An 11,537-nucleotide genomic window follows, 5' to 3' on the forward strand; every position below is an offset into this window, starting at 1 on the left:
GCGTCTGACTCTTGATTTTGGCGAAGGTCATGATCTTGGGGTTGTGGGATCAAGCCCCAAGTCTGCTTGAAATTCTCTTCCTCTCCCTCAGCCCTTCCCCTCCCTCTGCTTGCATGTGCACCCAAGCATATACTCTCTCTGTCTAAAATAAAGAAATCTTTTTAAAAAACTACAGTATTTGTCAAACATTACTATTTGTTTCAGCTCATCACTTCAGATCATTTTATTAACCTTGATACTTGTTTTGTATATTCAGTGAGTTATATATAATTATACATTTAGAATGTATAAATTATAAATTTATGGGTGTGTTTTGGTTATAATTATATATAATTATATTTATATATAAATATAATTTATATTTAATTTAAATAATTTTTATAAATTTATTTATATAAAATATGTAATTATAATTATACATTTATAATGTATAAATTATATATTAATGGGTATGTTCTGGTTTAAATTTTATTTTTTTATTTTTGGTGGGTTTCTTTATTTTTTTTTTAATTTTAGAAAGCAAATGCTCTGGGGCGCCTGGGTGGCTCAGTGGTTTGGGCTGCTGCCTTCGGCTCGGGTCATGATCTCAGGGTCCTGGGATCGAGCCCCGCATCGGGCTCTCTGCTCCGCAGGAAGCCTGCTTCCCTCTCTCTCTCTCTCTCTCTCTGCCTGCCTCTTTGCCTACTTGTGATCTCTGTCTGTCAAATAAATAAATAAAATCTTTAAAAAAAAAAAAAAAAGAAAGCAAATGCTCACTTGTCTTCATGTGTAAAGACATTTTCATTATAAAACATAATGAAACTCATTTTACTTTGTAAAACTAAAAGGAGACTTTAGACATTTAAATTTGAATTTTGAGTGAAATCCAAGTATCACTTTGTTCTGATTCTTAAATCTCATCTTTATTAATCATGACTATGAGTAAATCATTTTATCTTTGATGAATAATGAAAAAAACTTGCCTTTTCCATCTCGTTTTAAAAAGATTCAAAAAATTGCCCACTTGGGAATTTATCCTTTTCCCCCAAATTGTCTTAATAATTTTTCCTTTCTAAAAAATGCTTTTATAAATATTACACATGCTCATTTTTCAAATATTTCTTTTAATGTTTTCAACCTAGATATGTGACAGCAGTTTTATCATGGTGCAGAAGACTGACCCAGACTAGTCAGAGAGAGATGCCCACACATCCTTCATCTTCTCTTGTTGAAGAAAACTGGTATGTATAAATTTTAAATTTTTAAATTTCATCTGTGTAGGAGAGATACAAAAATTAAAAACATCAAATGTTAAACTCTAAGACTTCCTGATAACTTAAGCTTGAAAATAATTTATCTTTAATCAGATATTTGTTACATTTCACCATATTTTATCTGAAGGTCAGAAAATTGCATTGAAAATTTCATATCAAAATGTGTGACTCCTTTAATGTGATAAATTCATCCTGAAAACTTGATGGAAAAATTTAAAGGTGTTTTAAAAAATTTTAGTAATATTAAGAGAAGTAAAATGTTGACTAACATAATAAACTTTCAGGAAAAGTTGATTTTGAAATCATTTCTATCGTATTAATTACCTCTCCCATATTAATTGAAAAATCAACAAATAAAGTATTTTAGGCCCTCTTGTGTGCCTTTCAGTGTGCAGGGGATTGGGCTTCAAAGGAATATTTAGGGAAGTTAAGACATTTCAGGGAGGGAGCAAGGGCAGAGGTAAAAAACATATTTTGTCCTGTGAAGACAGGAAGAAAACAGTTTTTATGGAGCAGATGCAATCTGTTCGATGGATAGGAATGGATCTTGTGATCAGTAGAGGAGCTCAGACTTGATGGAATTACTAGTTCCTAAGTAGAATGAATGGCAGAAAGGTCATTAGGAAGGTTAGTATCACTGAGCAGATAATCTGAGTACACAGGTATCCCCCGCTTTTCGAAAGTTTGTGTTATTACACCTCTTTTACGAAAGACCTCCATCAGTTTGTTCCCAGTTTTCTCCGGACCCACCACGCTGAACACGCCTGAGCTTGTCTGATCTCAGAAGCTAAGCAGGGTGGGGCCCCGTTAGTACTTGGATGGGGGTATGTACCTGTTTTTGCCGACCAAAAGAAATCCAAAAATGATTTTCGGTTTTAAGAAAAAAGGCAAAAAGTGAAAATAGCATTCAGTATTATGCCGTGAGCTCTTATAGAGGCAGCTTGTACCTCTAGCCGGGAGAGTGGCAACTCTGAGCTCCTTCCCTGAGAACCACACTCAGCTGCTCAGCTTCAAGCCGCCAGAGCTTTGATTGTGCCTGGGAGCCTCTGTGCTTACTCTCAATTTATTTTGTGCATCCGTCAGCAAGGTAAGTCCTCAGGTCTCAAAAAAAGGCCCAAGAGAGGTTATTTTTTGGGTGTGAGAAAGGTCAAAAAATTGTCCATAAATATTAGTGGTAATTGTTTTTCAACTTTATGCCATTTCAGTGTATGATAGTTTTCTTAGGAACTCTGTACTTTTGGATAGTGGAGGAAGCCTGTGTTGGAAAAGAGGGATACCAGGAATAATTTAGGAAGTTTTAAGGTAGTTTGTAATGGTGAAAAAAATATAAACATTAAGCCTGATTCTTATCACCTTTTCCTACATTACTTAGAGAAAGAAGTACAAATCAAATCAGTAGATGTTATTGGAATGACTTAGGTATCCTAAGGATTCAGCTTTCCAGATCTTCCATTCTTCAGCTACAGCCCATTTGGGAGCAGAAGAGTTGCCCAAGTACCTGGCAAAAAAATGTAGTTGGGATGAAAGGGAAATTGTGTATGACTATAAGATTGGTCACTTCATCATTGCTCAGCTTGCAAGGTTTCAAGATGCTAGCCTTTTCATAGGAAGGCTTTGAAGAGGAGAACTCTCGGGACAGATGCAAAGTGAGGGCTTGAGGGAAGTGCATACTGGTGATAGTAGCTCTGGGGGAAAGCAGCGAGGAGCAGCAGAAAAACAGAGGAACCGAGGAAGAGTAGAGAGAGGAGATGCAGCCCCTGACAGGAGCTAGCTCCATTTCCCTCGCAAAGCCCAAGACATCTCCACCGTGATTTGTTTTCTTGTCAAGGAAGGGGGGTTGAAGGCAGAGAACGGATTGCGCAATGAAGAGCTACCAGAATTCATTTCAGTATTTTTTTCCCAACTCACCTCCTATTATTAATTTACTAATTCAACTTTTTAATAGGGATGCTAGTCAAAACATTGAACAGCAGATAGTTCACAAGAAATTGGTTCATCATATGAGCAACAGCATTAAAGGTAGTTTGTATTGTTTGCTTATGGCCAGAAAAATATGTCCTGTGTAGGGGAAGAAAAGTGTTTTGCAATGATGAAGAATCAGCAAGCTTTGGAGTAAATCATATCCAGGTCTTCACCACAGATGCTTAAAGTGTTGCGAGATCTCTTTCATTCTCCATCCATAGGCTGGAGTACAAGGAAAGAGAGCAAGTTGACAGGGAGGTGTATGTGTCCCACTGTAGTAAAGCCAGTAAGAAGACAAGTTCTGTACCCCTTTGTGAACTGTGAAGACTATTCTAGAGACTCTAATAGAGAGATCTTTTAGATATTAAAGTCCTCATTAATTTTGCAGAGAGCTAGTTGAGTTACACTATTTCCTAGTTGTGTCCACTACTCGTATTTCATTCTAGCTTAATGAGGAAAAAGAAAGAACACACACGTAAAAGAGTCTTCTGAAGTTGTACAAATTTAGCCCTCTGCCCTGCACCAGTTGCTCCAATGTCTGTTTCTGTGGAACATGGTTTAAGGGTTAATGTTCATTGTGTTAACCATTCCAATCAAGGAGAAGAGAATGTTTAGTATGTTTAGTATATTGTGTTTAAGAAAACAGTAGGTAGTCTATTCCAGAATAAATTTAATAAGAACTACTTACTATGTTTTGGGGCACCTGGGTGGCTCAGTCAGTTAAGTATTTAACTCTTGATTTTGGCTCAGATCGTGATCTTAGGGTTCTGAGATCGAGCCCCGTATGGGACTCCGTGTTAGGCATGGAGCCTGCTTAAGATTCTTTCTCTCCCTCTGCCACCCACCCTCTCCTTCTCTAAAGGAAGGGAGGAAGGGAGGGAGGGAAGGAGGAAGAGAAGAGAGGAAAGAAATGGGAAAGAAGGAAGGAAAGAGAAAGGAAGAAAGGAAGGAAAGAAGGGAGAGAGGGAGGGAGGAAGGAAGGAAAGACTTACTGTGTTTTTGACACTTAATTCAACTGTGTAAAAGCTGAGCTCTCCAAAATTATCTCTTTCTGAAGAGTTCCATATAAATGAGGTCTCATTATATGTGCAAAGTACAGAAGAAGAACAAAAACATCTTTTCTCCTGAAAAAGACAATCTAGGTATGAAGATCAGAAAATTAAAGAGTTCAAGAGAAGGTATTGGCAAATCAGTATGTGATTAGTTAACATAAGGCTATAGGAATTCAAAGGAGGGAGCACTCCTTTCATAGAAGTGATAGGATTTTACTATTTTTTTTTCGATTTATTTATTTATTTGAGAGAGGGGGGAGAGAGTACGTCCATGTACACATGTGCAAGTGTGGGAAGGGGACAGAGGAGGAGGGAGAGGAACAAGCAGACCCCCTACTGAGCATGGAGCCTGATGCAAGGCTCCAGCCCCCCAACCCTGAGATCATGACCTGAGCCAAAATCAAGGGTCGGCTGCTTAACTGACTGAGCCACCCAGGCACTCCTAATTTTAGTAGGTTTTTAAAGTTTGACTAAACTTTGAGGAGGAAAGCAGAGGTTATGCCGGGTTAGTATTAAAAAGCTATAGCCAACAGGACCTGTGGGTGGACAGGCTCCTAAAGGAATGGGGGCTGGCACTCCAGCAGCATATGGGAGAGGGAGCAGAATATGAAGGCCCAAACAAAAAGCTCTGATTTTATTTTATGCTTATTGTATTTATTTTATTTTTTGATGTGATATCTAGGATTTCATTCTAGTTTGCTTTTGTCTTTTCTTTGGTTAGATACCGATCTTTTAAATTCTTGAATTTTAGTGAGAAAGCTACCTTTTTATGGATGTTAGCAGTTTTTGACCTAATATTTGCAAATGGTCTGTTTGAGCAGGTAAAATTAGGTAATACAGTGTCTCAAACAGGGAAACTTTTCCCCCTTTTTATTTCCTTTCTTTATTAACTATGCAATGTCCCTCAGGTTATGGTAGTGTACCTTGTACCACTGAATTTCCAAAGTGTACCTATTTTTTTTTTTTTTACTGTTTCAGATAAATAGAAAAAATGGGTTATTAAAAAAAAAAAAAGAGTTTTAGCAAGAATGCCCATTACCTTCAAATGTCAGTACTTGATTTAAAAGTCCTCAAGGTGGGGACTTTTATTCATTTTCCTTATTCATTAAAAGCACTCAAGTAAGTATCAGTTGAGTCAAGTTGATATGTTGCTAAATAAAGCCAATATAAAGATAATTCTTTTTTTTTTTTTAAGATTTTATTTTTAAGTAATTACACCCACATGGGGCTTGAACTTACAGCCCCAAGATCAAGAGTCACACACTCTACTGACTGAGCCAGCCAGGTGCCCCTATAAAGAGAATTCTTAACTTCTGGGCTCTTCTATCTACAATTCTAAACTTTATGAAAAAAATTAAGTATGATTATTTGAAATATTGTAGCTATAAAAGAATCAGACAACTATCATGAACTTACTTTTTCTTTTTGCACAGGTCTGTGGCCTCTGAGCTTGAAAAAATAAAGAAGTTTAACTGTATCCTTTAAACCAAATTTATTGTCCTGCATAATTACTCCCTTTCCATTCTAGGCTTAATTCATGAGTCTGTGCTTTATATTATATATTCTGAAGTTTTCTTGAATAACATTTAAGATATATCTTAGCTATAAGGTGCATCATGTCAATATTTATACTTTTTTTTATAGATTTTATTTATTTATTTGATAAAGATTACAAGTAGTCAGAGGCAGGCAGAGAGAGCGGAGGAAGCAGGCTCCCTGCTGAGCAGAGAGCCCGATGTGGGGCTCGATCCCAGGACCCTGAGATCATGACCCGAGCCGAAGGCAGAGGCTTTAACCCACTGAGCCACCCAGGGGCCCCTCAATATTTATACTTTTGAATGATTTTAAATAGGGCAAAGGGCAATGAAGCAGGGTTAGGTCTCCTATGGAGACTTTTTCACTTATATATTTTCTCCATATCCTCACCAATGCTTATTATCTATTGTCTTTTGGATAATAGCCATTCTAATAAGTATAAGGTAATACCTCACTGTGGTTTTGATTTGCATTTCCATAATGATTAGTGATAATAAGCACCCTTCCATATACCTGTTGACAATCTGTACGTCTTTGGGAAAATATCCATTTAGTTCCTCTGACCATTTTTTAATCAGAATTTTTTGCTGTTTAATTGTATGAGCTTTTTATGTATTTTGCATATTAACCTCTTATCAGATATATGATTTCAAATATATTCTCTGATTCCATACATTGTCTTTTCATTTTGTTGATGGTGTCCTTCAATGTGCAGAAGCTTTTTAGTTTGATGCAGTTCCATTTGTTTATTTTTGCTTTTTTTGCCTTTACTTTAGGTATCAGAACCAAAAAATCACTGCCAAGACAGATGTCAAAGAGCTTATCCCCCGTTTTCTTCTAGGGGTTTTATGACTTCAGGTCATATGTTCAAGTCTTCAGTCCCTTTTGAGTTGATTTTTGTGTATGATGGAAGGTAGGGATCCAGTTTTCCCAACTTCTCTTATTGAAAAGACCATCTTTTCCCCATTGTATATTCTTGGCTCCTTTGTTGTAAATTAATTGGCCATGTATGCTTGGGTTCCTTTTTTTTTTTTTTTAAAGATTTTAATTGAGAGACAGAGAAAGAGAGCATGCGGGCTGGGAGAGAAGCAGAAGGAGAGGGACAAGTAGAACTCCGTACTGAGCAGAGAGCCCAGTGTGGGGCTCGATCTCACGACCCAGAGATCATGACCTCAGCCAAAATCAAGAGTCAGATGCTCAACTGACTGAGCCACTGAGTGCCTCCGTGGGTTTATTTCTAGACTCTCTATTATGGTCCATTGATCTATATATCTTTTTTTATGCCCATGCCATACTGTTTTGATTACTGTAACTTCATGATATAGTTTGAAATCAGGAAGCATGATGCCTCCAACTTTGTTTTTCTTGAGATTGTTCTGGCTAGGGCCACCTGGGTGGCTCAGTGGGTTAAAGCCTCTGCCTTTGGCTCAGCTCATGATCCTGGGGTCCTGGGATCAAGCCCCACATCAGGCTCTCTGCTCAATAGGGAGCCTGCTTCCCCTCTCCCCACGCCTGCCTCTCTGCCTACTTGTGATCTATGTCTGTCAAATAAATAAATAAATAATCCCCCCCACCAAAAGAAAGGTTGTTCTAGCTATTTGGGTTCTTTTATGGTTACACAGAAATTTTAGGATTGTTCTATTTCTTCGTAAAATGCTTTTGGAATTTGATAGGGATTGCTTTGAATTTGTAGATTGCTTTGGTTAGCATGGACATTTTTACAATATTCTTCTAATTCTTGAGTACAAAATATCTTTCCATTTATTTGTGTCTTCTTCAGCTTTCATCATAAATGTCTTTCAGTATACAGATCTTTCACCTCCTTGCTTAAATGTATTCCTAGGTATTTTATTCTGATATAATTATAAATGCAATTATTTTCTTAATTTCATAGTTTGTTTTTAGTTATAGAAATACAATTGATTTTTATAAATTGATTTTATATCCTGAAACTTTACTGAATTTATTAGGGTGTTTTTTTTTTTTAAGATTTTATTTATTTGTCAGAGAGAATGAGCACAGGCAGAGGCAGAGGGAGAAGCAGGCTCCCTGCCCAGCAAGGAGCCCGATGTCTGACTCAATCCCAGGACGCTGGGATCCTGACCTGAGCCGAAGGCAGCTGCTTAACCAACTAAGCCACCCAGGTGTCCCGGTTTTTTTTTTTTTTTTAAGAGAGAGAGAATTTTATGTTAGAAGATTTTATTTGAGAGAGAGAGCATGAGAGGACAAGTGGTGGAGAGGGAGAAGTAGGCTTCCCACTGAGCAGGAAGCCCAATGCAGGACTTGATCCCAAGGTCATGACCTGAGGCGCCCTGAGAGAGAGAGAATTTAAAGCAGGCTCCACACCCACATGGAGCCCAACACAAGACTCGGTCTCACAACCCTGAGATCATGATCTGAGCCAAAATCAAAAGTCAGACGCTTAACTGACTGAGCCATTCAGGTGCCCCTGAATTTATTAGTTCTGAGAGTTTTTTGGTGGAGTCTTCAGGATCTTTTGTGTATATTATCATGGCATCTACAAATAGAAACAGTTTTACTTTTCTGATTTGGATGCCTTTTCTTTCTTTTTTTGCCTAATTGCTCAGGCTAGGACAGTATGTTGAATAAGAGTGGCGATAGTGGGCATCCTTATCTTATTCCTGATCTTAGAGGAAAAGTTTTCAGTTTTTTACCACTGAGTATGTTAGCTCTAGGCTAGTCATACATGGCCTTTATTATCATGAGGTAAGTTCCCTCTACACCCAGTTTGTTGAGAACTTTTCCGCATCTATTGCGATAATCAGATAATTTTTATCCATTTTGTTAATACGGTGTATCACATTGATTTTCATATGCTGAACCATCCTTACATTCCTAGAATAAATCTCACTTAATCATGGTGTATGATCATTTTAAGGTATTGTTGCATTCCATTTGCTAATATTTTGTTGAGGACTTTTGCATCTATATTCAGCAGAGATACTGGCCTGTCATTTTTTAAAAATTATTTTTAAAGTAACCTCTACACCCAGTGTGGGGCTTGAATACATGACCCTGAGATCAAGATCGTATACTTTTCTGAGTCAGCCAGGCACCCCTGTAATTTTTTCTTGTAGTGTTTTTATCTGGTTTTGGTTGTTAGGGTAATGCTGGACTTGTAAAATGAGTTTGGACATATCCCTTCCTCTTGTATTTTTGGAAGACTTTGAGAAGGATTAATATTCTTATTAAATGTTTGTTGGGATTCACCTGTGAAACCAACTGGTCCTGGGCTCTTATTTGTTGGGAGGTTTTAGATTACTGATTCAATTTCCTTATTAGTGATTGGCCTGTTCAGATTTTCTATTTTAAGATTCAGTCTTGGTAGGTTGTATGTTTCTAGGAATCTGTTTCTTCTAAGTTTTCCAATTTGTTGGAATATAATTTGACTCATTTTTCTTATGAAATCTTTTGTTCTGTACATTCCTACCCCATTCATCTAATTTCTTTTATCTTGTGATATTTCTGTAATCCTATTCAAATAATAAAGTAGCTCTGCATCAGAGGACAGGTTTCTTTCCACTCTGTATCATTCATTCATTCATTCATTCATTCATGCTGGTGAGGGGCAGAGGAAGAGAGAGAATCTTAAGCAGGCTCCATGCCCACTATCAGTGCCTGGGCCAGGGCTGGGGGTGTGGGGCGGGTTAGTCAGTTAAGCGTCTGGCTCTTGATTTCGGCTCAGGTCATGATCTCTGGGTTATGAGATTGATCCCTGTATCAGGCTCTGTGCTGGCATGGAGTCTGCTTAAGATTCTCTCTCCCTGTGCCCCTCCCCCACATCCCTCTCTTAAAAATTTTTTAAGAATACACTGCACAGATTATTTATATTCCTGTTACTTTCATTCTTTTATTCCCATATCACTCTTCACCTAAAGAAATGTTGAGATTTAGTTCTTTTATCTCCTATCACCAAATCTTTATTCAAATACATGTACTCTCTTTCCTTTCTTCCTCTCTTACATATGATGTTTAAGGGGTAGATCTTGATAAGTTCTGAAGTACCAGATCTATTATGAATCCTAGAGGTCTTCCAAACAGAGAAATAATATTTTAATATGAAGACCAGTCTTTCTGAAATTAAATGTACTTATATAAAGAAAAATGTAGGGGAAAACTCCTTAACTAAGTGCTTAACTTAAGTGCTATTGGAGAACAGTGGTATCCTAAACCAGATTTCTAACAAAAAAAACAAACAGTCTTCTGATCATTATGAATCAAAATCTCCAGAAACCTTGCTGGAAGAAGTTAATGAAAAGAGAGTATCAGTGGCATTGAAAAAAACCTCTGAAATCCTTCAGGATATTGACTGTCTTCTATCAAGTTCTAAAAGATGAAAAACAATTATTATATACCTTAAGGATGCTGTTTCAAGTGACTAGTATAAAATTATTAGTAAGCCAAGAAATTATATATATTACTTTTTTGCAATGTTATATATTTTGCAATTATATTATTTCTTTGCGATGATTATATGAAAAATGATATTTAACTTTGGAGGTTACCTAACTTGTAAATTTTAAAATATCTATAATGTACTTTATTAATAAAGAACTGTGTTTTAGAATTTTGAACAATTTCCGATTTCAGATTTATGAGAACATTTTATAAAATTATAGTTGCTGTTTTATCTTATGGAACATTCACTATTAATCCTCAAGGTTTTTTTTTTTTCTTTTTAAATATGCAGAATCGTGTGCATTTGGTCATTTGCTATTTCAACAGAACTACCAAAAGAGAATTTGATCTTTACATATGTATACACAATATTGCTTCAAGCTAAGAATCGAGCTCTTCAGCAAAGACTAAATTTTGTCTGAATTGTCTCATATTTTCATTTCTTTTGAACATCTGAAAAAATTTTATGCTATACAAGTGTGTGAAACTAAAATAGCTCATCAGAAATGCTGTTTATTGCAACCTAGTGCTGTTTATTGGGAAAACACAAAACCACACATCTAAAGGGACTTCAAGATTAGACCAATATAGCAGAAATGTTCTAATTAACTTCTGATTTCTAGAAAAGACCTGTTTCTTGACATGAAAGAAACAACAGGAAGCAAGGAGAAGAACAAAGCAAGCAGAGCATAGATTAGGAGTGATAATGTCAATGATTTGAATGGGCACAATGTTCTCATGTTAGCTTTCTCACTCCGGGCTCCTTGCTAACTTCAGGTTTCAGCACAAATTACCATTTCTTCAGAAGGGCCTCCCCTACTTAGTCTCTATTACATCACCCTATTTATTACCTTTACAGCACATACTATAGTCATCCAACTTTTCTTTGTGGTCTAGATCCTCCACTAAAACTTGAGCTCCATAAAGTCGTTCTGTAGCCTCTTACCAAGCATAGTGTTTGGCACACAGAACATTCAGTATGTGTTGTATAAATCAATCAGTGCCTTTGGGCTTTAGGGTGACTACAGAGAAAATTGTGACAATTTCGTTGTTTTGGCTGAAGGAAGCCATTCATGTTTTCTTCAATAGTTCTAGAAAGCTTAGAGTTTAAGACATGTACAATGCTGCCAAAAAGGCAATGTGAAATTGTTACAGCATTCAGACAGAAAAACTGTCCTTAACATGACTAAAAGCACCCCATATTGTGGTTAATGTATTCTTTTTTAATTAGCTTTTAAACTATTTAGGTTAAAATATCTTACCATTTTCCATCTCAGTTGAGTCTTTTCCACTGGCTAAAGGCCAAGGGTGTGAC

General features: G+C 36.7%; 1 protein-coding gene across 4 annotated transcripts in view; it reads left to right on the forward strand.

The window, feature by feature from the left end:
* C3H5orf34 (chromosome 3 C5orf34 homolog) overlaps positions 1–10,300 on the forward strand; it is a 33,439-nt gene extending 23,139 nt beyond the window's left edge. For all 4 annotated transcript variants that reach the window (XM_032337460.1, XM_032337458.1, XM_032337457.1 and 1 more), the window contains 3 exons: positions 1,122–1,220; positions 5,701–5,741; positions 9,968–10,300. In XM_032337460.1, the coding sequence (XP_032193351.1) occupies positions 1,122–1,220; positions 5,701–5,741; positions 9,968–10,161 (334 nt within the window). In that variant the 3' untranslated portion in view covers positions 10,162–10,300. The remainder of the gene's footprint in view (positions 1–1,121; positions 1,221–5,700; positions 5,742–9,967) is intronic.
* The last annotated feature ends 1,237 nt before the right edge of the window (positions 10,301–11,537 follow it).

This window comes from Mustela erminea, chromosome 3 (assembly GCF_009829155.1).
Source record: "Mustela erminea isolate mMusErm1 chromosome 3, mMusErm1.Pri, whole genome shotgun sequence".
In the NCBI taxonomy this organism is placed as follows: domain Eukaryota; kingdom Metazoa; phylum Chordata; class Mammalia; order Carnivora; family Mustelidae; genus Mustela; species Mustela erminea.